Raw genomic sequence first — 27,283 nt, 5'->3', positions numbered from 1 at the left:
CTTTTTAAAAGATCTTGGTATACTTTGGTGCTAAACACCTGTGTAAATTAATGTTATGTAAAAAGAAAAAAGACAGAAAAACATAATTTCCTGTATTATCATAAAAAAAACACAAATATGTACTGCACAGTCTATCTTTCACGTTTCACATTTTTTGTCCTGGCACATCCAAAAGCTGCCAATGTCTTTTGTTGGGCTTTTATGTGCCAAAATGCAGAGTAACAGGAAAATTGTGTAAGCTTTTGGCATTTTTTTTCTACTAATACTTCTAAATAAAGTTACCAACCCAAATCACAATATGAGGACCATGTTGATCTGCAAAGAATATTTTGTGGGCTTTAAATGTTATACATTCATGTTCCAGGTATGAACAATCGTTGCTTTTGCTGTCGCCACCTGATACGCCACAGAAAAGGCGTATCAGAAGAGACACGATAATGAAGGAAGAGAAGAAGAAGAATCACAAAATATGAATGTCATATTTAAACAATAATGTTCCAGTTGCTTGTTTTTCTAACATTTTCTAGCTTTTCCTTTTCTTTTTTTTCTTTTTTTTTTTTTTGACAGACTAGCATCAAGGAAGCCATTGTTTCCAGGTTTCCACAATAAGCTGAGTCAGCAAGCATGTGCAAGAAGGTTCGGTGATCAGACGAGACCAAAACCAAACTTTTTGTCCTACAAGCAGGCTCTGTTCAGTTTCTGAAAGTGTAACGCTCGTTTGAGACACATCAGAAAATACCTGTTGCTGTCGTTGAAATAAAACAAAGTTCTGCAAAGTGCTGATAAGTTTTTGCACGACACATAACTCTTACCTTTCACTTTACAGTTTTGCTCTCTGTGTTCTTCGATCACATAAAGCACCTTGAAATGCCTCCTTGTGGCAAAAATGTGGGAAGGTTGAGGTTATTTTTCCAAGGCGTTGTACCGGATGATACTTTTACTGAAATTGATTTTGACCAGTAATGTTAACTTAACCTGGACCAGATGCTTCTTCCTCTGTGCTTTTGTTTCTTCAAGTCTGATGAGGCGTTCCCAAGAAGAACTTCAGATTTTACAAACAAAGCCAGAGATTTGAAAGGAATAAATTGGCACCGCACAAAGACTCACTGTAGTAGTGAGATCACCGACTCACTAATAAATAATGAAGTACACTACGAAGCTGTTTGACTGCAGCTTTCCTTTGGATGACACATCCCTGAAATGATCCGTCCTCAGGCTGTCGGCTGGCCAGTGTCGTTTCATGACATCATCTCTATTTATGCCTTTCGGCTCTGATTCTCGTCGAAAGAGCGCAGCAGACTGTGTTTATGGTTATTGATTTTATACATCAAAGTCAGAGTCTCTTCAAACAGTGCCTGTCTTTTACTTCTAGCCGAAACATTTGTTCCAGTTTTGTATGGCATGCTTTTGTTTTTTCTGCTTGCTTGCAGCGCATCGGTTGAGAACTGTGAGTCTTTGCATAACTTTGTTTCAAATGAGTAGTTAAAACACTGCATGTGGTCTAAGCTTCATAAAGAGCCACAAGTATGGAAAAGCAAGTGCAATAGGAAGGAGTAGGGGGAAGCAAGTGGGAGCATGCTGGTCTCTGGGGAAGGACCATGTGCTGGGCTGGAGGAAGAGGAGGAGGAGGAGGGCCATGGGGCGGAGCGAAGCAAGATGCCGAGGGGGTGGTTGAAGAATACCCGCTTTGATGAATAAAACATCTGCGTGAATGAAGGGGCGGTGTGAATGCATTAAGGCAGGCGCAGAGGAAGAAAAGGGGAAAAAAAGAAAGAAAAGAAAGGGTGAGATTTGGAGGGAGAAAGAGAGAGCGGGAACGGAGGGAATTGTAGAAGGACGTAAGCAAGGAAGAAACATGAGGATGCAGGGAGGGAAAACGAGAACATAACGTTACATTAATGAAGTAATAAATCCAAACTGAGAGCAGAAAGATATGTCTTGATATGCTTCTTGAATTCTGGACAAGCTGTGAGAATGTGCTAGTAGGTGTGTCCAAGTGAAAACGTAGATGGGATACATGAAAATATTAACTCTGGGCATGGGCTGGAATGAGATTCTCATGCTGAACATGTTGAGGTAGCTGGTTAGTTAGTTAGGCTGTCTGCAAAGGTAGCTAGCGTGCACTGAGCTGCTTTTTAACCGTTATTTAAATCAGGGTAATTGCTGGTGCACATTTAGCTTTGGTGTAACTGTTTATGTTTTTATATATGTATTTTTGAGCATGTAGAAAAGCATTTTGGTTCCAATAAAGGATTTTGGAGCCAAAAGCACAAAAAAGCTTTGATTTTGTTTCCAAAAAGCATTTCTATTACAGAAGAGCATTACTCACTGGTTCACAAAACTGGAGAAAAAGCCAATCACGCCAGCTTATTTTATTACTTTATTATTTTATTTACTTATTTTAGTATTAGAAGACTTTAAACCATAACAATGAACAAACAAAAAAATAAAACCATAACTTTTTTAAATCTTGGTATTCTTTGGTGCTAAACACCTGTATAAATTAATATCATGTAAAAAAAAAAAAATAAACATAATTTTCTTTTTATTGCTATAACAAAAAATATGCTTTGTGTTCTCTGTTTTAGCTTAAAACAACAACAAAAAAGAATTCATTTTACCACAAAAACCATATTACATATTGACAGTTTTAACAATGTGCTCCTTAAGTTGGCAGATCAGAAGTACTTGTGTTGTTTACGGCTTGAATATTTTTTCCAAACTGCCAAATTTATCAGCTTGAAATTTAGGAAAGACCATAGTAGCTGTCTTTTTCAGCCAGCTGACCAGCAGTGTACAGCAACAGCCTGAGGACGGGGGAGTGCTGTATCACTCTTTGTTCCATAGCAAACAGTCACTGTCTCTGAAGTCACATCAAGTGACTTAAACCATCAAAACGGTCCGACGCCGTGTCTATGAACTTGCTCATAGCCGGTATAATGTAGCGCTTATCTATATCTAAGCACACACACACACACACACGCACACGCCCACACACACACACACACACACACTAGTCTTCTCTCTTCTTCTTTGTGCTGCTGAACATTTTAAGCGATCCAATTATCGTCAATGGAGCTGTCAAACTGCTTTATGTTTGTTAAAACATGGGACTGCAAAAGCAGTTATTAGTGGCAGTGAAGTGGAGTAAAAAGTTTAATGATCCCACCTGACATGTTGCTGTAATTTTCTCAGTTTGCCCTCAGTAGGGCTGTCTGCATGACGCGTCTCACTCTATATGCTCCTCTTTGTTTGGCTGCATGTTTCTATTAAATGCCATCTCGCCTGTGTGGCTGTGTGGGCGTGTTCGCTTCCATTATGGTATGCTCATTAAAAACCATCTGTGCATGCAGCTTATGCATGCTTTTTTTTTTTTTTTTTTTGCATGAATTTCTAAGTGCTTTCTTGCAATAGGACTCCCACTGTTTTGTAATCGCTTGACCTTTGTGTCTGCATGAGGAACCGCACACCGTTTCCCTACTCGTGTTGTGTGTGTCGCGCTGCTGTTGATCAATGGGAGCCTCGATGGAGTTCACACCTTACGAGACAAGAAATAAACCCATCTTTGATTCAGTCTGAGAAACTGTGTCTGCTGGTTTTCTAACTATAATTACAATGTATACATTCCTGTGGATGCAGATTTTTGTTTGTTCTCTTTTTGATATTGTGCATCTGCATGCACATATGTTTTATTTTTTCTTTAGCCAATTTATTTTCTGTCTGTCAACTTGAGCTCAACTCTGTGTGCATAACAAACAGTGTGTATCTGCGTGTGTGTGGATGCGTTTGTAGTTGTCTGTGTTAAGGTCTCACCTCACGCATAATTCATGAGTATTAATGCGTATTTATTTATTTTAATATTAATGAGAGGGTCTCTACGGATGAGCGGGTGCCGCAAACAAAGGCCGGAATATGTAGTGGTGGTTCTCCCAGTCTATAAACTTCAGGGGTTTTTTTCCAATATAATTGCTTCCCTGTTGTGTGCACTCACAGGCGAGTGTAGACTTAACCTGCGATGGCCGACGTTATGAGGGAAGGCAAAACACCGACAGGCAGATGTGATTATTTTGAAACGTCCCCAAGTCGTTGTAAGCTGAGGCGGGATTGTGTCTGGGTGTTTCTCTGTATGGGTGAGATTGTTCGCGTCCCCCCGGGGGGTTGACGCAGCCGCGGTGTGAAAGAGAGAGTGCTTGTCAGCCAAAATCGGGAAGATACGGGCCCGCCCGGAGCCATGGCAAATTAAGTGAGGCGGAGAAAGAGGGTGATTAAAAGCAGAGTGGACAAACTGCGAGAGAGTGATATATGGAAGAAAACAAACGGCCACAGCCATCGAGAGTCGGGCCAAGAAACAGAGACCTCTTATTAATTGATGAGATCCGGTTTGTGCTAACAAATGCAGCGGATTTATTATATTTTTTTACAAGGATTTGATTCTTCATACATAGACTGCCAAATATTTACACCCTGATAAACATTTTCACATTTTATCTTGTTAAAAAACACAAACTTCAATGATTTACTGGGATTTACACGTTTGATCTGAATCATTACTTTGTAGCTCAGATTATTTGTTGTTGGTCTGTTATATTCTCTCTGTCAGTAAAAAAAGAATCCCCACAACATCATACCACCACCACCGTGTTTCAAAGTGGGCAGTGTGTTTCCAGGGTGGTCTGGTGTTATGCTTTTGGTCTAAGCTGTGTTTCTGCTTGTTTGCAACGAGTCCAAAGGTGACTCGTTGCAAACTACAAACAGGATTTTCAGAAGCTGTTTCTCTCTCTCTCTCTTGACACTCTTTCAAAAATGCGAGGTTTGTGAACGCACCACTAACAGTTGTCCCGTCAACAGACTGGATTTCTTGAAAAGTGAAATGGTTATGAAGACATTTGTGAGGAGAAATCATGGTTCCAATAAACAGGAAATGATCAAGAGTCCAGAGAATAATCTTTGACTGCTGAGATCAGATTATCTGCGAGGGAAATGCCATGAAGCAGCTGACTGTCCTTGTACAAGCTCCAAAAGCTTCAGATATAACAGTGTGCCATTCGAATTGTCCTGTGTCAGATAGACTCCGTATAAACATGTGAATCAGACATGTGAGTTTTTGCAGCCTTCCTCTCAGTGTGTTTCTTTGACTCGCCCTGCAGAATCTTTATGTGTTTTTCTACTGTATGTGGGATGGCGGTCTGGAAGTGGCTGTGTCTTGCGTGTGTCGTGTCCAATTTACATCTAATTGATCACGAGGAAAGGTGAGGACTTTTATTGACTCACAGCTGCAGTGTTGTATGCAGGCGTGTGGTGTGTGTGTGTGTGTGTGTGTGCGTGTCCCTGTAAAGATGTGAGGTCGCTGCCAGCGGCTTCTCTGGCATCTAAAAGCAGCGAAAACAAAGTGCCAGCAGAGACAGTTACATGATCAAACCCGACAGCCTCGAGGGCAGGGGCAATGATCCATGTATGTGTTGATGTGTGTGTGTACGAGGTAGAAAGAAAGGTAGATGAAGTGTTTATGTCCGTTTTGGGATATAAAATATATCTGCATTGTGTTAATTATTGATGTGTTAGCTATTCGGTTTTGTTTTGTCTGGCATCTCACTGTCTGTGTGTATTTTGGGGCCGTCAGCACGATCTAAAGTGGGTCCTCAAGGAGCCATCTGTCTTTAGGCTACTTTCAAACCCGTCTGCTCTGCCGATGCGAGGGGGCAGTGTGTGTGGGTGTTCTTTGTGTGCAGCTGCTAAATGTCAGACAGTGTGTGTGTCCAAATGCGCTCAAGGAAAGGTGAAAAGAGAAAGTCAATGTGCTTCCTTATGTACCTATTTCTGCAGTGCTTCTGTTTGCGTGCGTGTGTGTGTGTGTGTGTGTGTGTGTGTGTGAGAGAGAGAGGGGGTGGAGGGGACCAAGAGGGTTTCAAACTCACTAAAACACCCCACAATAGCGTTTTCTTGACTCGCAGCCAAATTTGTATTTATTCCCGTCTGCAGATTTGTTCATGCTGTTTTTGTTTTGCCACCCAGTTCTGAAGCATCAGAATTGAGTCAACAGGAAGATATTTCTTTTTCTTTTTATCCTGCAGAGATGCACCCTCAGCTTCAAACAGCCTCAGAATATCTCATGGCTTTAAAGAGGAAACTTTAAAATGTAATTTTGATTTTTTTTTTTTTTTAAAGGATGGAAAATAGCCTGATGCAAACCCCGGCTAGAAATTAGCATAGCTTCATCCATTCTCTAATCGAGGAGGAATTGAATTTTTTTTTAGCATTCTGATAAACCACTGCCGTACATGTTAAATAATTATAAAAACTCCCATGTTGGAAAACCTCCTTTAACTCGTCAGAGTCCCACACAGTATTTGTTGATCCACAGAGCAGCAGAGAGACTGATTAGCTGATTCAATATCTGAATTTCTATGTTTTCAAAACCAAAAGACATGATCAATTTCCCTGGTTTTTAGAACCTTATGAACGGTAAAATGTTCAACATGCACAACCATGTAGTTGGAGTAACGTGATCAATAACAGGATCTCATGACATAGTCATTGAGAGGAAGGTGTAATTTGGGGATCATCCTTGCTTTCTGCAGAAGATGACGATCTCTTGGCGCCATCAAGCCGTGACCTTCGCCGTGAAGTGGAGCGGGTCCACAGAGTGAGAGTCAGCTTTGTTAGGTCTGAGCCAATGGTTCTCAACCTGCTCTTGTTGGGTTGTGGGGGTCGGTCTCTACTTCAGGCGGAGGGCTTCATGTGTCTTGGTGTGTTTTTTCATGTGGGTGGCTTTGGAGAAGGTTGGTGCAACGTTTGCAGTATTGCAGACACCGAGAAGGTCTCTCTAGATTTTCTGGTCTGTCTTCACTCTGACTGACCTTTATCTTTTCTGGGTCACGACTGAAGAAAAGAGATCATGAATACAGCAGAAGAGGTATGTTGAGATGCTCTATCATCTGTGCAGAGCTGCTGTTCCACATTGAAAGAAGTAAGTTGAGATAGCTTGGGCAAAATCTCACCAGGATGCATTGATTATGCTAGTTATGTTTCCCCATAAGACATTGCGACTGAATAAATCTTTGACCAAATTTTTCTATCATCGGTTAGTAGCTCATCCTTCTGTTCGATAACAGAAACACATATTAACCAAGTGGGCACTTCTTTTCTCCAATTAGTGCTTCATCCACACGGCAAAACCAGGGGGTGAACTCTTGCAAATAGCTTTACATTCATTTTCCCCCAATTAGTAAAACAGATGTTCACTGTTTGGTGCGGAGAAAAGACCAAACTGGTTTCTCACTGCTTGAATTAAGAACTTTTTTAAAAGTCTGTCTTTCCTCTCCTTACCATAAACCCTTTTTATGGCACTCAGTGCTTTTCATTAAGGATTTCTGTATGACTGGTCAGAACTAGTTTTTGAAGAGTCAAGCCCTGACTTTACTTTACTGTGTTTACTGTTTGTGTTTTTCAAAAAGAAGCATATTAAAGTTTCTTTGCCCTAAATGAAAAAATAAATCAATGGGAGCCCATAAAAAATGTAGAATCCATTAACTATTTCACTGAAGAGAGTGACTAAACTACTGACAGGTAGTATATAATAATCCAGCTGCACATTTTCAGGATTAGAATAGATTTAAACTACTATTCTGACCCTTTCTGATGCATTTTCCCTGAGTACTCACTTAGTGCCTCATGCAGCCTCCTTTTAAAGAGTATTTAATCTGAGCCACAAGTATTAACCACAATGTTTGTCACAGAGGTGAAGATCTGCCCGTTTGAACGATGCTCGCCTAAAGCATCTGCTTTTTTCACTGACTTGTTTTTATCCCTCTTTAAAGAAATCCGTCCTGAAAAGGGTGTTTGTTTCTTCTTTTTTGAAGCGTCTGATAACTCAGTATATCATCCCACAGTGTAGTAGCTCTGGGGTGAAACAAGAACTGTTTTGCAGCAAATGTGTATTTTCTAAAGGTTTAGTTTCATCTGCTTCATTCGTTAACATGTAAACTGATGATTTATTTTCCTTATTTCAGGTGACCGATGTGAGTTGGACCGGAGGCAGGGTCGGTGCGTGCCCGGCGTGTGTCGTAACGGAGGGACATGTCGGGAGCTTTCCGGTGGAGGTTTCCGCTGCGAGTGTCCGCCGGGAGGCTACGAGCGGCCGTACTGCACCGTCACCGCCAGGTCCTTCCCACCCAAATCCTTTGCGATGTTCCGGGGCCTCAGGCAGAGATTTCACCTCTCCATTTCATTGAGGTTAGTAGAGTTTAAAGCACACAATTAGAAAGTCTTTCTTTGTAGCTTGTCTTCTGTCTGCTCCCGTTCCTCATCATCCATAAGTATTCATCTTTGATTCTGGCTTCCCTCACAGAGCATCTTCTCTTTAATCTATTTATTTCATCTCTATGTGAGGTCAACCCTGCAACTCATCTTTTCTCCCGTTGCCGACTTCCTCCAATGAGGAGAGACGTTTCCCCACACACTTCTCTTTCATCTGCTTATTTGCTGGTTTCAGTAGCATCTCCGAGATCTACTGCCCTTAAAATTTATGTTCCTATCTTACATCTAATTCCCGTTTTTGTCTCCTACCCTTTAGGCTTACACATAGGTGACCTCATTCTTTTCATGTCAAATCAGGAAAATAAACAGCTTGGTTTTCAGAGCTGATAAGTTGTGTGTTTTTTTGTTTTTTTTTATAAGTTGGACATAAATATTCAGCTTATTTAATTAAGAAAGGCTAATTAAAGGATTTGTTTTTACTTCTGTTAAGTAAATGAATGCATATATAAAGTCTTATGAGCTTGTCAGAACATTGTTTACTAATAAGCTACCAATTAACTATAGTTTCCAGTCTTGCTTTGTCTGCTTTTGATTAATTCAAATAGTAAGCTACGACCCCCACACTCATTTGTCTGCAGCCTCTTAACATGCCGATTGGTTCTCCAAGGGAGATCTCAAGGAGTGGCCGTGCAGGATTATGGGATGGTTGCCATGGGTGAAGTCATCTAATGATAGTTGCTAAGGTGATGTTGCCTGTGGGGTTGTTGCTGGCCTGATATGGCCACCATTAGTGGTTTCTGGGAGACGTCAGTCGTTGGGGCCTTAAAGCGCTGCGTCTCATTTGTTCTATTGATTTGTGGCGTCCATTTGTGTAGCGATGATAAGTGGAGGAATGAAGTTTAGGGTTAACAGGGAGTCTTTCTTAAGGAGAGCCTTAATTTATGAGCTTTTAACAAATCTGTTAACGTTACTCCTTTATAGAAGATAGACCGATTGATGCTGGATGCGCCAAGCCCTGTTACAATAAGCAATAAATCAATTAATCGCATAATAAATTAAAACAGGCTCAATAACTTCCACTTCCACGATTTATCGTTTTTCTCTTTTCTCTCTCTACCAAAAACTGGATGACAAAAGTCTTCAGTCTGGCACGTTGGACTTAACTGAAGGACAATTTTATTTTTGATTGTTTTGTTTATTTATGTTGGACATTTAAAACGTCCTCCAGTTCCTGTGTTAAATGCTCATTAAAATTTAAGATATTAACAAAGCTACACAATATACCAACCTAATTTTACAAAAGGGCATAATCTTTTTATAGGAGGCGTTAAATAAAATCGTCACAGATAAGCACTGTGCATAGGTAGCACTAAATTTTCACTTAGGGTTTTTGTTTTTACAAACATGCTTGCATTCACACTGCAGCACAGCTTCTTCACAGAACAGTGTTCATAGAAATAAATAGTCATAACAGGCCTACTCGGTGAAACAATTATACACATGAGGTTAGAAGGTTAGTAATATGGTTTATTATTAGTTATGAAATAGTTTTTTGTCCTCCTCACCTACACCCAGGTACCCTGAAACGTCTCATTGAGAGCTGAGAAACGGATGCCACAGTCCTAGTTTCTAAATTTCTTCAACTTTCGGGGTTTTGTGACACAGTTTAGATCTTTGTTTACAGCTACAAAAAATGTTTGTAAAGGTTCTTGTATTTGTAACCCACTGTGTTAAAGTATTGGTAATTATTGCGCTACCGAATTGAGATATGAAAACACAATGTTTTACCCTGAGGTAGAAACATGTTTACAGCCCAGTTGGGGAAAAGTGTGTTTTTGTTAAAAGCTGTTTTTGTTTTGTTTTGTTTTGTTTTTTCAGACATTTTTAATTTCTTCTACTCTGCTTGAAGTCAAAGCCGACTGACGAGTTGAACCAGTTTTAGGAAAAGGAACCATAACGACGACATAATATTTATACATGCAGTTTTATTGCTACTGGGAATAAGTCACTTTATTTTGATGAGAAGTTCAAATAATGAAACAGTAATTACGCTATCTAGAAGATGTACAGCAAGCTTCTTTGCATATGTTTGATCCCTCTTGATGTGTGCATCTCTGACACATTAACTCTGCAAAGGTCAGGATGTTCCTCTTCGTCTCCTGTTTCTGGAGGCATGTAGAGATTTGATCTGCATGCATTAAAAGATGACATAATGACACGTCGGATGCACAAGGAGGAGACTAGAGTTTGCGTAGACGAGAAATTATCCCCAGACAAGGTTTTACGACGGATTATCTTAAGTTTCATAGAAATCTTTTCTTCTCTGTAAATTTCTACACATTGCATCTGTTCTGTATTGTAAGAACATATTAACAAGGATTCGTAACTGTATAAAGTTTAACCTTCTAGGCTTTATGATTTATTCAGCCGTATCACACATTAATTATCTCTTAGCTTGAACAAAGCTGAACCTGACCTTTATCATTGGTGGAGTTAAAAATATAATCTCATGGGATGATTGAGTTGTATCCATTTAACCTTCCTGGTAGTTCGTAAAACTATGATGATGCCTGTTCGCTAATACTTATTGGGTGATTCGTGTGTGTGTGTGTGTGTGTGTGTGTGTGTCTTGTCTAGTTTTGCCACTCTGGAGAAGAGCGGTCTTCTTTTCTACAACGGACGCTTCAATGAGAAACATGATTTCATCGCACTGGAGATCCAAGAAGGACAAGTGGTCTTCAAATATTCCACAGGTACTTAATCAGCAGAAGAGTGAGGCTCTGCTTAACACTGTTTGTATTCCCAGAAGAAAGCTTTGTGGGAGTGTAACTATAGCGCATACGTCTACTGTGTTTTTCTCATAAAGCTGTAAATTTTGTTCATGCCTCATGAACATGTGCAGGCTGTGGAAAGGAATTTTCCCTCAGGGATGATAATATCTAATTATCTGTCTCCTTGTGCCTCCAGGGAGGAAATGCTTTGAGTCAAAATAAAGAGAGTAATGTTGTTGAATGTAAATTCATTTATTTTGCACATGGAGTCGCAAAGATCGCTGTAAATGAGCACATTTATTTTAATCAGGATTAAAACAGGCCGTATTCCTGCGTCGCTCTCAAAAGTAAAGTGTCTCTATGACGAACAAGCACAACCATGATGCCACCTGCTCAGGTTTAACACGTCTTCCTCCATCCACCTCCAGGTGAGTCGTCCACTCAGGTGAGCCCCTTCCTACTCGGAGGCGTGAGCGACGGAAACTGGCACACGGTTCACGTCCATTACTACAACAAGGTGGGTTTGCGGTTTGCGAACCTCCACAATTTTCATCCCTCGACTTTGATCTCAGATTCCTGTCGGATGGCATAATCCCTCAGTTCACGTTTCGCTTGTTGTTTGTGCTTCTGATGTGCTGGCAGAAAAGTTTTTTGTGCTGACGGAGCACTTTGATTTGAGACGATTCGTTTCTGCGTGCGCTTATTTTTTTTTTGTGGGCGTTTGCTTGTCCCCATTATTCTCATGCATATTTTCTGCACATCTCTTTTAATTTTCTACATTGTTTTTTTTTTTTTTTTGCTTTGTTCATTTCATTTTCTTCAGCCGGCTACACGCTATGTGAGTATGAATGTGTGTCGTGATGCACAAAAATATCCCTCTTCCTTTTATCCTGCCATGCTTTCCCTTTTTAAAACTAAAACCCTGATGGAAAGATTAGGAATATCTTCTGCCTGCTGTTTTTTGTTTTTGCTAAATTTCTGCTTTTACTTCTTGTCACACTAACTGTGATTCCCCCCACCTTTTTTATTAACATTTAAGACTGTAGCACAGTGTTTCTCAACCGTGGTTCTTAGATCTAATAGGCAAAAGCTGTTCTCTTTCCTGCATGCCATCTTAACTCAACTTGTTTCATTCTCTTCTAGCTCTTTGGGCTGGTTTTTAATCCTGCGTATGTGAATGTATGTGTTCAGCCCAGACGCAGTTTGATCGGAGAAGCCCAGGGTCCGTCTGACGAGAAGGTGGCCGTGGTGAGCATCGACGACTGCGACACGGCTCTCTCGCTTCGCTTCGGTACGCAGCTTGGAAATTATAGCTGTGCTGCACAGGGCAAACAGACCAGCAGCAAGAAGTGAGTTTTTTTCTCTCTTTATTTAATCTTCTCTTCTCTAATTACAGAAAGCAGGCATGCTTTTTTTTTTTTTTTTTGGAGGGGAGCTGAAGTAAAAACAACACGTTATCAATATCTGTGGTTTTTCTTGTGTTTCTATTTAGGTCATTTAGTTTTACCAGTGTCCCTCCAAATTATTTCCTTCATTTGTACCAAGTTTCTTAATTTGTTCTTGTCTGCATTTGGATATTTAGATCTATGTTAGTGTTTTTCACCCTTGGTTTATAGATCTTTGAGTCTTAGTTCAGCTCTCTTTATTCTCTCTCTGTTTCCCTACTTTCCTCCTGCCGCGGTTGTTTGGGTTAACTTGTGTTAGTATTTAGATTCTCGGTTTCCATTCAGTTTCTTCATCCATCCATTATCTGAACACCCATCTTCCCTAATGGGGTCGGGAGGGTTGCTGGTGCCCATCTCCAGCTGCGTCCCGGGCGAGAGGCGGGGTTCACCCTGGACAGATCGCCAGTCTGTCGCAGGGCAACACAAAGACATACAAGACAAACAACACACTCACACACACACCTAGGGAGAATTTAGAGAAACCAATTAACCTGACAGTCATTTGGACTGTGGGAGGAAGCCGGAGAACCTGGAGAGAACCCACACATGCACAGGGAGAACATGCAAACTCCATGCAGAAAGACCCCGGGCTGGGAATCGAACCCAGGACCTTCTTGCTCCAAGGCAACAGCTCTACCAACTGCGCCACTGTGCAGCCCAGACATTCAGTTTCTTAGTTTCTTTCTCTCCATATTCTGTCTTCTCCCAGCTCTGATTCTCTCCCAGCTGTTCTGTATATATTGATTTTACTCACCTGGTTGTAATGCCACAATCACATCTCCTCTCTTTTGGTAAATTGTAAAACTCCCAGTGGAAACATGCAAAAAGTTCCTCAGCGCCTGTTGGAAGGATTTAATTTCTGTAAACCAAGTATAGATATTTCTGTTAATTATTGAGAAGGGTACACATAATTTTAGATTTTTTTCTGAAATATCAATACAAAAGAACAATAACTTTTCAAATTGTTTTACAATCTTTTGCATGATGTTTGTCTCATTTTATTTTACAGACATTTTATTTGAATGAAATAATCTTAGTTAATAATCTGCTAGGAGTAAATTTGCTACATTCAGTAGCAGATTTTGAAACTAAATTTCTCATCTTTGGTTATGTTTAGTTTTATGCTATTCTTGATAAATTCACTGTTTTTTTGTTTTTTTTTTAATTGGAACCACTGGCAGATGTAAACTGTGATCAATAGTGAGGATTTCCACCAGAAAACAATAACCATAGATACAAAGTTTTTACTTGTGAAAATATTCAGGAGTCAACTGATGCTCCAGGCAGGTTAAATTGATCTGAACTGGTACCTCAATAAACTCATTGGTTTTAAGACTAAGAAATAAAAACTAATAGTCTGAAGTAACTGAGAACTGGTCACAGTTCGAAACCTTTATGTATCTGTTTTAAAAGGACGTGCTCTCCTCTATACTACCCTGATTTACACCTCAGCTGTTTCGTAACGGATTTTATTTCTAGTGCACTGACTGAAAACCACTTAATTGCCGCCAACCCTGCACTGTCGGTGGTGTTTGCACAAGAGGTGCCAGCGTCGTCGCACAGATAGCTTTCATTAAATATAATCTGGGACTGATCAGTGTTTATTCAGAGGTAATTTCCACAAAGTAAAAATCCAATAAAGTTGATTGGTGTCGGTGTCAGCATACAGCCCAGCTGGCAGTCGGCCACTAGATTAGTTTTAAAACGACTCAGCTACTGAATTTATTCTCGTATTTGTTTTCAGGCAAATGTTGGACTTTTTATCAAATTACTGTTTTATTTTGTGCTGAAAAACAATATTTCCTAGCAACTTCAAAAAAAAAAAAATCTCAATCGTGAATTTCACAAAAGTGGAAAAGCTTCTCATCACTGGTGCCAATTACAGCAGTTGCCTGGTATTATTTAGTTTCACCTAAAAACCTACTAAAGCATTCAGGTTAGCGAGCACATTACTCTCTTTTGTAGCAAACAAAAACTGGAGAAGTGAAATAATCCAGCTCCGATTTACGCTGTCTAATCTGTTAAAATCCTGCTCTGAAGTCAGTCAGAGAAGATTCCCAGGTCTAATCTTTGCAAAGATATGACTGAGGGAATTTGGGGGACAACTGAAGCAATAAAAGCGATACTGAAGCAAAGAGATTTCCTTATTAATTATCTGTCAAATGCAATCTAATTTGGTAAATACTATCAAACATTTCAGCAAAAGCTGTTGGAGAACATTGTTGAACAAACAGCTTCATGAAGACTGTAGAGGAGTTTTTAAATTGATTTTTTTTTTTTAAACCCAAAAACTATACATCTCACAGAACAAATAGGAAAGTTTGGCACCAGTGCAAATTACCAACACATTGCTGTTCACTTAAAATGACAGACTGCAAAACAAGAAGCAGCCAAGAGGTCCATAATAACTCTGGAGGAGCCACAGAGATCCACAGCTCAGGTGTGAGAACATTTGAAGATATAAACTTCCATCTTTAGTAAAAAACAAACAACATTTCCAAAATGTGAAAACATTCAAGGGGAATAAATACATTTTTAAGGAACTGCATATACTGAGTATAACATTTGTCCTCAGATGTAATAAGATGCACCAACAGGTGCATAAAACCCAGACATTTTCAGCAGACAGTTTGGCTCGAAAGGCATCGTGCCACAGTGTGAATCTCTGTCCTCTAATCAAGCTCACTGTGTCCTGTCGGTTCTGGCTGAACGCAGAATGAAGAGGAGACTGATCAAAGACGAAGGCCAAGGACTCATTTCACTTCAACGTGTTTTTTCTTTTCCTTTCCATTTATCCATTACCAGCTCAGCCTCCTCTGATGCAGACACCACATCCTTTGCTAATGGCTCGTTTTGCTGATATTTGCTTCAGTTCTTACTTAAGCGCTTGTGTTTGACTCTGTGGTATTGTCTGTCTTCATGCCTTTATAAAACATTCTCCACTGTCTGTTTCCTGGCATTCAGCACTTCTGAAGAAGGATGAAAGCTAAACTGTTGAACAGACAGCATTTTCTCAGAGCTGCCATCAACATCTTCATCTCGTCTTTACGCCGTCCCTCTGTCATTATTTAATTATTTCATCTTTTATTTGTTTCTCTCTCTCTCTCTCTTTCCAGTCCCATCCATAGGGATTCATGTTCTTTTATCTTGCTATGTTTTGATGTCCACTAACAGCTACAGTACTTCATGTTTTACTTCTTCCTGTTTCCTGCAGCTCTCCAGAGATTTGCTGTAACTCATGTTTAATCTTTTGTGTGTTCACCATCTGTTTTCTGTTCTGCCTCAACTTTTCCAACACGTCTCCTCCTCGGCGATCTGAACTTTTCTCCAAAAAGCATCCCAGCCTTTTACATTCATCTCTCCTGAACTCTAAATCTGGTTCCTTTTAATGTTCACCTTTGATGTCTCATTTAATCTGTTGAGTATGTAAATCCTTTCCTAACATCTGCACCTTTGCACTTATCAGGTTCTTGAGGGGTTTTTTTTATTCGCCTCCCCTCTCTCTTTAATTCTGCTTTTTTTCCCTTTTACTCATATTTTCTCTCTTTTAATCTCCCTCTTGTTTCTTAGGTCTCTGGATCTCACTGGCCCTTTATTTCTGGGTGGAGTCCCCAATGTACCTGACAACTTTCCCTTTGGCAGCAGGGAGTTTATCGGTTGCATGAAAGACCTGCACATTGACAGCAAGGCGCTGGATCTGGCTGGATTTATCGCTAACAACGGGACACTTCCAGGTCAGCGCTGCTATTGAAATATATTGTCTTAATACATGAGTCAATGTTAAAAAAATGTAATTGATTCTTAGATGTTTTTAATAAACAAATGACAGATGTAGGTTATTATAGTAGTTGATTTGTTGTAATCTTCTTTTGAAGAAAACAGCACATAGAATAATCCTATCTAGTTTACTAACCTCCAGATTTGCATTCTATGACATCACTATAAATTCAAATATAGCATGAGTAACAATCTTAAAGCCCTGAAGAAAATACAGAATTTAATTACATTAAAGGATAAGGCTTCATATCCCTTATTTTGTTTTGTGTTATGCATACAATGACTCATAGTATTTATGCATTCAAGATGCAGAGCATAAGAGAGAGACTTTGTCATTTGTGTCATTAAGAAAAAAATAATAATTTTGTAAATATAGAATTGTGGTTTGCTACGTCTTTCTCTTTTGTCTTTTTAAACTCCAAAGTCAAGAATTGTCCATATGTGTATGAGTATAATTTTAAAGCTTTAGCACAGCACATAAACCGCTGCTTAGATACATAAATAATCCCTTCAATATTGCCAATATTTGGCACTATGGCTAAGGTCATGGCTAAGGTCAGCATGTTTTGGTCTTTACCCTTGATAAAGACCAAAAGCCTTCTAATAAAATCCCCACCAAGAGTTTAAGCAGGAATCGCATAGAAATGTCCTAATTGTATCAAAAGACAAAAACAAATGTGGTAAACAAGGCCAATTATTAGACTCTTGAAAAACTGAGAAAGCTACATGCTAGCTAGTTAATGTGAATATATATATCAAAATGCTTGGTTCTTTTTTATCCCAAAAATAACCAATTTTAAGAACATTTATCAAAAGTGCTGCTGCATTGCAGTAACATTTAAACAGATTGAAAAAATAAAGTCCAAAGAAAAGTTTAACAGAACATCTAAAAGTTCAATCATAGCTAACTAGAAAGCTACAAGAATGTTTTTTTTCTTAATTTCAAACACTTTTTAGCGAACACTTATTCAGCAAATGCATTCATCAACATATTGATGTAATAATTTAAGCATAATTACAAAAAAGAACAGTAACCTCATTTTCTTAATCTTAATGCCGTCTGCAGATTAGTTATCAAGACTTCTTTGAACAACTAAAACAAAACATACTAATCCTTATTAATCCGCTCTGCTGCATGTGTCGCATTTCTCTGCAGGCAGTATTTAAGGCAACCTTTTTTATTTGTGTTGTTGTTTACAGGTTGCAGTGCCAAACACCCGTTCTGCAAGTCCAACCCGTGTCAGAATGGGGGAACCTGCCGGGTGAGCTGGGAGACCTTCTCCTGTGATTGTCCTCTAGGTTACGGAGGGAAGGACTGCAGCTACAGTAAGAGCCTTCATCTGTTCATAACCACTTAAGTATAGTAGCACATGTTGTGTTAATAGCTGCTCTATCGTTAATCTACAGTTATGTTAGTCTGATATAAAATATTAAATAGTGACATAATAAAGGGCCATTATTTCATGGAATCTTACCCATTTTGAGTAAATCAAGTAATGGCTCCAATTACTTGGCCATGTTTAAGTTGAGGTGTGAATGCAGTGACATTTCTTCCTCAGCTGCACATCGGATCAGGACTGCTACAACATTCGTTCATTGGTGTTTTCCTTTGTTCTTGCTCATTTTTTCCTGCAGAGCTGTTATTTCACATTCACAGCTGAGGGCTTTCAGAAAATGTAAGGATTCCGATTGTATGAGAAGAACCATATTCATCAGTAGAGTTAGGGCTGGTGAAGTTTAATCATATACGGTAGATGTAATTAAGGGAAAAAAAGGACAATCAAAAACTGCTGAGTATTTTCCTTTGGAATATGCACTCTAAATGTTTGGCGTTATTTATTGGGCTATAATTGGACAAAGATAAACACAGGCTGATTTCCTCAATAGTTGGACAATCTTTTGCTCAGATGGATGCCAACTGGGTATTAATCAGTTATTTTTACTGACGCTTCTTGATTGTGAGCTAAAACATCCAACCCTAAAGGGAATTCACTTAGTAAAGCTGTTTTTTTTTATTGCTTAAAGATGAATAAAATCTTCTTTTACCATCGCTATTATGTTTCATTACCCTACATTACATCTATTTAATAATTTGCGACATGTTCATGAAGATCATTTGATGGTGTAAAATTTAGCAGTTTATATTCCCACTTTTCGTCTCAATCCCCGTTGCAGTCATGCCACACCCACATCGCTTCCTCGGGAACAGCGCCCTCTGGTGGGACCTGAAGAATGACGTGACCATCTCCACGCCTTGGTACCTGGGCTTGGTGTTCAGAACCAGAGCAAGAGACGGGACGCTGCTGCAGGCCCAGGCCGGTCAGTACACCAGTCTGCTGTTCCAGGTGGGTACAGATGCACACATGTTCATGGTTTGTTTCTATTGATGTTTTAAAAGCCAAAGTTTACCAGAAAAGTACGGCGTTCCCCGAGGCTCAATTTTAGGTTCGGGACCTTTTAAAATTTCAGTCTGTGTCCAGAACCCTTCGATCAAATAATTACTGACAGTTCCTCGGACTCGACTTAAGGGGAAAGGAGATTGGGCTTTTTCTGTTGTTGCTCCTATTCTATGGAACAATTTACCTTTCCAGATTAGATCTGGATCATTTTAAATCACTTCTCAAAACTAATTTTTATTCTTTGGCATTTATTTGAAGTGGTGTTTTGATACTCTGTTTTTATTAATTTGTGTTATTGTCATTCTTATACAGCACTTTGCTGCAGTTTTACACCTGTTTTTAAAGTGCTATATAAATAAATTTGACATTGACATTGAGAAACAGCATGACTAGTATGAGAACATGTTTGAGGTTGTATCAGTAACAGTTATTATGGCCACAAAGACGAGCCTCTGTTTATGTCACTTTGAGCCATTTCCATAAGCCAAACACTCACATTGACAGTGAATATCTGTATTTGCCTAAGCATCACAGCCACAGGGAGTGAAAGTTGGTTGATTCCCCACTGCACACCTACTCAGCATTTTGCCTCTGTGACAACCTCCCTCAGTGGATCTTAAAGCCGCACAGTCATTCCCTCTAAACTACCAAAAAGCTTTACGGTTTGAGTTGTTTTTTCTTCGGTTCATGATGCAGCTATTGCAAAATATGAGTGACTCAAGGTTGAAATATGGTTAGGCAGAAATGTTAAGTCCATGCTGCAGGTTGGCATTTAAATTACACTGAAAGTGTTTGATGACTTACTTGTTGACTCAACATTCAACTATAACTGACATTATATCAATGCTGATTCAGCTATCATTAAAATTTTGACCCACATGCACATTTTAGATTATTTTATATTAAATCAATTTCGATTTATCCGACATCTAAATGGTAATCTCATGTATGTTTGTGTAATTACTAGCATGATTGTTTGATTTTGTGCAACCTTTTAAATGCCGTTCATATTGCTGGACAGACGTTAAAGTATCAAAGAACAAAAATTAAAAGTTCAAAATCTGGAATATTTCCAAAGCACTCCAGATCAACAACCTATGGAAACGTTCTGGATCTTTGCAACCCTAGTCCAGGCAAAATAAAAAAGGTGAATGAACCTTTTAGCAAAAGCAAGGAAGAAGACGGTATCTTTAGCGCTTTTAGCTAATGGCTAGCCAAGTGTGGTAAATTTATTGCGGTCTGTGAAACTGTCACAAAGTTATTTTTCTACTGAATACACAAAGTATTACACAGCATTTTGTGTAATAAACACGGAGGCTTCATCTGTGTTTATGTAGCCAAGAACTCTTAGCCAAGGCAACAGGAAGCATTTCCCCTAGCAGAACAAGGCTACTCAAGAACTACTTCCTTCACTGCAAAATAAGAGTCATGCGTTGTCATGTGTTCTGCCCAAAATACTTCAATAGACTCACTTCACCTTGACATGGAACATAATATATAAAATAAAGATACAATAATGGTGCATTTTAATATTGCAAGCTAGTTGTTTACATCCCAATTAAACATCTTTACTGTACTGAACAATTGGTGTGAACATTTATGTATTGAGAACTTTTGTGAAAATTTCTGTGGCTAGTAAGCAATTTTTTTTTGTCTTCTCTCATGAATGCTATAAGATAAATAATATCCTAATTTCCTTGTTTGTCTCTTCAGCAGTTTGTCTTGAAGCTATTTTAGACTAAAATGCCATGATGCTGCAGGCGGTTAAATGTGTTGTTGCACTGAAAGTGATAACACTTCACTGTCAGAATTATTGAATGGTGATTTATTTAATGTTTAAATCTAGATTATATACTTCTGTGAAATGTGCTCTAATGAGAGATTTTTCCTTCTTGCAAAGCCAAAAATAAATAAATAAATAAATAAATAAAAAGTTGTACATTTTCTGAATCTTGGGAGGAGTGTCTTTAAATTTCATGCTCTTGTTTTCACACACAAGAACAAACTCTACATTCACATTGGAGTCCGTTTCTTAGTTTTTTCCTCACCCGTTCTTGTGTTTTACTATTCTGTTGTACCGTTCTCTCTTACCTCACAGGTGATAAATGGGCAACTGGTGTTCTCAGTAACCCGCGGCGCCACCAGACCTGTGCGCTTGCGATTGGATCAGGTCCAAGTGGCAGATGGCCGATGGCACGACGTCCAGCTGGAACTGCGAGACGTCCGCAGCGGCCGAGAGACGCGCTACGTCGCCACGCTGCGGCTCGACTTTGGACTCTATCAGGTAAATCGTCAATGCAGACACATAATTGAATGGCATCAAGATGGAGACCAACAATATTTTAAATGTTTTTTTTTTTTTTTTTTTTTTTACATACTATAAATTTTTATCTGTGGCTTTTCAAAATAAATAAAAAATATTCAGTAGTGTTTCAAAATCTGTGGTTCAACGGTAATTTTTGTCATTCTGGGGTATAAATCATAGTTAAATAGAAATGTTTGCAGCATGCACAGATTTTCTACATCCCTGCACAGAATCAGAGTCCCCAAGATGTGGGACACTAATCCCAGTTTGCCTAATCTCTGCTGGATTACTGTGTCAGATTATGATGGATGATGTCTATTCGATGTGTGTGTCTGCATGGCTTTGTGTGAAACGTGGGGCAGCCCATAAGTACAGAGAGAAGCAGAGACGCTTCATCATTTTTGGCTTGTCTGAAGTCGAATAAACACTTGTTTCATGTTGCTGGGATTCAGAAATGATCCTTGGTTACATAATGCCTTTCATCTTTGCTGTTATTTCAGCTGTTCCTTAAAGTGCATGAAAAAAAACACGCAGGTTAGACGTTGCAGAAAGCATTTGTGGATTTGAAACATTTCGGGAGAAAATTAAACGCTGAATATTTCTGAAAGGTTGTTTCATTCTTGCAGGGATTACGAGATGCATGCGAGCGTCTTCCCTTGCTGCTGAAACAGTAATGAATGGAGCTCATTGATTTAATGTTCATTCTTCCTGAGAGTTACTCACCTCGTCAGCTTTGCCTCCGGGTTGTCATCTGAGTACTGACCTCTCTTCAGTATGTTACTGAAATTTGTGGAAAGAGAGTCGGTCATGTTTTCAGAGGAAGGTTATTGTCCCTTCTTACAAGAGTATTGCTACACTGAAGTGTTGTCAATTTTTTTGCAGTTAGAACTTCAAACGTTGATATGTTTAATTTAAATTGTACATACATTTTTAATAGCGTGCCTGAAATGTGTGTTGTGCATTTGGTTTTCATCTTCTTTACTCTGATACCCTTAAATGAACTACAGTTCATCTAATTGTCTCAAAGGGGCCGTGTCTTGTATTATCAACATTTTTTGAGCTGTACATCATGTTCTAATGTAATGCCCTCATCAAAAATTTACCTGGAGTGCGACCCTGTTTGTTTCATACATATCTAAGAAATTCTTTAATCTCTCACACATCCCTGGGTGGACATAGCTCCTCCTCAGAGCTGAGGCTTCCGAGTTTTGGCCACATAGAGCATCCCTCCCCTCACTCAGCTCCTGCAGACTAGCCAGCAGCAATTAGCAAACGCCTGGTGGAACTGTGCGCAGGCTGAGCTCAATTTAAGAGCTACTTCTGAGTGAAACACTGATAAAAATGTTGTTCAAGGGTTAATATTGCAGTTTTGTTGTGATGACTTCCTGGGTTTCCGAAAGAGCAGGAGGTTTTAAGAAGACAGAGGCCCAATTTCAAGGTGCTTAACAAGAAGTAAAATTTCTTTTAAGTCATACTTGACATATATAGCATTTTTATAACAACTCAAAGTAATATACGTAGTTACTTGGTTGAGCTATAAAGTGGCAAAACACAAAATACTGCCCCTTCAAGAAGTTACCCAAGTAGTAAATAAATCCACCTTTGTTTAATTTAATTTACGTATAAATACAGACAGCTGCTGTGTTAAAACTTCAGTTTGTTCAGTGAAGCAGTCAAGAGGCCCATGGTAAATCTGGAAGAACTACAGAAATCCAAAGATCAGATGCCAGACACTGTTAACAGGATGAATATTAGTCAAACGCTCCGCTAATCTGGCCTTTATGGAAGAATGACAACCAGCCGAAACATTAAGCCAGAGCTACAATAAGATGGTTTAGATCAAAGACTGCTCACAGGCACTCTTAATCCAGTCTGACTTATACTATGTTGAAAGCAGAATGACGAAAAAAATGTCTCCTTATGTGCAGAGCTTGTCAAGACGTACCCCAATGGACTTAAAGCTGTAACTACTGTAGGTTTTATGAAGTGACAGAGTCTGACTTAATATAAATTGAAGCTTTTGTGATTTTTTTTTATTTGCGAAAAAATGTCATAGTGTGTTTAAACTTTCCCCAGCTCTACAATTATGCACTACTTAAAAAAAAAAGATTGTGGTTCTAGTGTGAAAAAAGTTAAATAGTCAAAGTGATATGAACATTTGATTTTGATTTTTTTTTAATGACAGTAGGACTCTAAAGTCTCAAGTGTTTAGGGGTAGGAGTTTATAAGTTCTCACTTCTTCCTACCCCATTTTGAGCATGATATGTTAACTGAAACTAAAAATCTGTATTTTCTCTTCTTTCTTATGCACTTCTTGTTACTGTGCACTATTTTATTTTTATATTTGTATCATGTTCGAATAAATTTCATTTCATTTCATTTCAACATTTAAATCCTTAAATTCTTACTTTGAGACTTATGCAGATTATTAGATTTTTTTTGGACATTTTTATATAATTTATAAAGGCAGCAACGGTCTTATCAAACTAGCCCTTTCAGCTGTGTGTCTTTGCTTCCCCCTGTTAGGGAACAGTGATTGTGGGAAATGACATTCATGGCTTGAAAGTGAAACACCTGCATGTCGGAGGAGTGCTGGGCTCTGGCGAAGTCCAGAACGGGATAAAAGGATGCATACAGGTGAAGATTAATGCACTGAATTTTTAATGTTTTGGCGGATGGGTAGATGGAAGCTTTCAGTGTCAGAGGAAATCAGTAATTTCTCAGCTATTTCTTACCTCACTTCGACACGATCCTCGCTTCACCTGCAGGGAGTTCGTCTGGGCGTGAGGCCAGATGCCCCTGCCCTCCCGCGCCCTTCCAGAGTTGTCAAGGTGGAGACTGGCTGTAATGTCGGAAACCCCTGCGTCTCGTCTCCTTGTCCAGCTCACAGCCGCTGCACCGACGTCTGGGAGCGCCACACCTGTATCTGTGAACCAGGTCAGGACACACACAGTTGGAAATGGTTTTCCGCATGAAGTTTTGCTTCAAGTGGCTGTACGTGTTAGTCTGCTGTGATAATGTGATGATAATGAAACGTTTGCTCCTTGGCGGGTGTAGGCTCAATGAACTCTAACTAAACCATCTGCTTAATTTCATTTGTTAATAGGAAGAATATTATTATTGCATTGCTGTGCCTTCTGATTTATGGCTTACTAAGTTTTGATTCAAGATTTTACTGGTCAAGCGTAAGTGTGAACTAACACTGATATTTTTAATAAGATATAAAAATATCTTATTAAAGACATGTAATATCTTTAAGAATATATTATTAAAGATGTTGATATCTTCAATAATATCTGCTTTGAATATTTTATGACCTCGACGTGTGAACAGTTTGTAGAAAAGGCAGCAGAAGGTTTTCATAGTGAAGACTTAGATGCTTTCCTTTGGGTATTTGGTAAGACTTCTTTGCTATGAAATGTTTAGTACTTTGGTTGAAACTTTATTATATTAAGACAGGACAGTTTAGATATTGTTTTTTTGTTTTGGCTTTTTTTTTCTTTGTCTAAAGATGCAGAAGCTGGAAATTGGGGTCCTTACATTAATCTATTCTGATGAGATTCTCTTTTCGTCCTGAGCCGACTATCCTGACATCTCCTGGTCGCCACATTTATATCTTTTTCATAGAAATCTTGCTGGTTTCATTTTGCTTGGAGATGTTTTTCTTCCACCATCATCACAAAGCGAATGTGCAGCGAAAACGAGCGCTTCCTCTTTCACATCAAGTTTAATCTTACACTTTGAAACATGGATTTCAATCTATAACAGAGATGGTTATTTAAAATCTGATGGGTTTTTTTTCTATGTGCCATTTTTAGTTTGAAGTCTTATGTTCTAATGTGTTTACAAAATTATTACTCACAATAAACAAATCAAAAGGCTTAATGTATTAAAACTATTTCATGAGGGTTTTAGTTAGGTTTCAAATTTGTCATTTAATTTGTTTCTCGTTTTGTTTTATTAACTTACATAGTTCTTACTGCAGGATTTAAGCTTTATTGTACTTTGACAAAACCAAAGAGTCTTTAATAAGGAGCAGGAAACAGACCTAATGGAAATAATTTAAACACGACCATTCAGATTCATAATAACCCCCTGAAAAACGATTTATTTTGTTAAATCTAGCTCTTTATCATTTCCTCATATAAATGAAGTCAAAATGTTTAATTGAGACTCCTTTGTTGTGAAAAAGGCTCATAATTTACAAAGTTTGGATTTGATTGAAATAAAGGTTTCCAGTAGTTGATCATAATCTTTAAACATTACCCATTATGTTTAAAGTTTATGATTTAGCCTTATTTTTCTTCTCATCATTTAGTTCTTGTGCAGCACATTGGTGCAGTTTTACACCTGTTTTTAAAGTGCTATTTTCATAAATTTCACATTGACATTGAGGTTATAAGGTTTTCTATTTACTGGATTTTAGTGCTGAGGCAACATAGCGTCACAAAAAGAACATCAAATGATCTTTTAGAGGCTAACTTACTGAAACCTACAGAAACTGTTTTCTTTCCTTACTGTCCTTCTCACTTTTCTGCAGGAAAGTTGAAATATTGTTCCTCTTTTTGTCAGAGTGACTTTTGCCTCGTTTCCCTTTTCTGATTTATAAAGTTCAACAAATCTTTCCTAACTTACATTGCATATTCATTCTGATTTCCTTTTTTAAGAAGTATCATCAAGAACATAGGACATCATATCATTTTTATCTTGTGATAAACTGAAAAAAAGTTCAAAAATGTATTTTATACTTGCAGGAGTTATGAGAGTTGCTAATTATTGCACCAAGGATTTTGCAATTAGTTCTTAACAGGAGATTTGGTTCCTTACTGAATAAAAACATTTCAATTAAAGTTTGACATTTCCCAACATTTTCAGTGTGAGACTATTTAATGGCTGGAAGTGCAGCCTTTTTAATGGTATCTTTGCCATAGCTAATAAATGTGAATGGGTGCTGCATGATGATGCAGCACCCATTCATGCCTAAAGGCATGTCAATGTGTCCTTTTTATTAAATTATTAACAAAGGTTACGTAGACTTTCTGAAATGGAAGGAGAAATTAAATTATTACATATCCATCTCTCTGTCGGTGCCTGCCAGCACTCTGACTGGGTTAAACTGATATTTAGGTAAACATAATGAGCTCTCACTTGAAGCCAGAAAAAGAGGTTGAGGCCAGGCTAACTTCCAAGTCCCCTTGGTTAGGTGAAATATAATGAGGCGGAAATACCACACTGGAGAAAAATATGATTAAAAGAGGAAACAGAGGATGGAAAATTGAAAATATGGTATTTGTAGAGAGATGGAGAGAAACAATAGAAAGGATTAAAAATGCAAAGGAAGAACAAAGGCGCCCAAATATTTTAATGATTAATGAGTTGGGGGGGGAAAAAAGCACATGGCAGAAATGGTGCAAAAAAGAAAGTTTTGAGGCAACGCAAGGGCACATAAAATCACATCAAATAGCCTGAAAACTCTTGTGACACATTTGTGAATAGATGCATTAAAAGCCCACACAAAAGTGCAGAAAAATTAAGATGACAGCTTCACACCGAACAGGAAAAATAAAAGGTGAATGTGAAAGCTGATGAACAGACATCTGGTAATAATTCAGAGATTTATTAACGACAGCTGCAGTTCAGTTCTGCAGGTATTGATTAAACATGCAAGACCAACTGAGCAGAGATGATTAAGGCATGTTATTCATACTTATGATTAAAGGAGAACGGGGAACCAAAGGTCTGATGGGATATTAATGAAAAAAGGAGAACAGGAAGAAAAGATGTCTCCATTATTCAATCAGAAAGCTGGTTCTCTTTTTAGTTGCCTCTCTTCATATTCTCAGTATTTGTCTTCCTAAGTTATCTTAAAACTATTTTTATTTAAATGAAAAAATAAGTAGAGTTAACCAACCAAACTGTTCAGCTGCCACTTATAAAAGAAACAGCCACAGATAAACATCAACCTTGTGCTGGCAACATTTTCACTGGATCCAATAGCAAACGTATTGGATGAACCATTTATTACCTTGAATCATGTCTTTATTAGTTAAAATCAAATGTTTTCCCATCCAGTTTTGAATAAAATCGACTCTTTTTTTTCCTCCAGCTGGAGCAGTAAGCAGCTAAGCTAACATGTTGTTGGTCTGCAATTGTCTGCTTTCAGTCACTACACAGAGTTAGTGAGCATAGATGAGGATAGGAACGCCTTTTGACTCTCTCTTTACTGTGACACACCGGTGCAGCTCTTGCATCACTGCAGACGCTGCATCAATCCACTTATCAATCTATCAGTCTTCTTCCCCGAGCAGCCTCCATCTGGGGCAGAACCGT

The 27,283-nt window shown here is 38.6% G+C and overlaps 1 protein-coding gene across 1 annotated transcript in view; it reads left to right on the top strand.

Annotated features, from left to right (window-relative positions):
* Positions 1–27,283, top strand: part of celsr3 (cadherin, EGF LAG seven-pass G-type receptor 3) — a 105,298-nt gene that overhangs the window by 37,169 nt on the left and 40,846 nt on the right. The window contains 11 exon segments of the mRNA XM_044142065.1: positions 8,010–8,232; positions 10,894–11,009; positions 11,456–11,544; positions 11,851–11,865; positions 12,219–12,376; positions 16,043–16,206; positions 17,450–17,575; positions 18,425–18,594; positions 20,747–20,932; positions 23,480–23,590; positions 23,722–23,890. Of these exon segments, the coding sequence (XP_043998000.1) occupies positions 8,010–8,232; positions 10,894–11,009; positions 11,456–11,544; positions 11,851–11,865; positions 12,219–12,376; positions 16,043–16,206; positions 17,450–17,575; positions 18,425–18,594; positions 20,747–20,932; positions 23,480–23,590; positions 23,722–23,890 (1,527 nt within the window).

This window comes from Gambusia affinis, linkage group LG01, assembly GCF_019740435.1.
Source record: "Gambusia affinis linkage group LG01, SWU_Gaff_1.0, whole genome shotgun sequence".
Lineage (NCBI taxonomy): Eukaryota > Metazoa > Chordata > Actinopteri > Cyprinodontiformes > Poeciliidae > Gambusia > Gambusia affinis.
The sequence above is the reverse complement of the archived record's forward strand: the minus strand, read 5'-3'. Positions and strand labels throughout refer to the sequence as shown.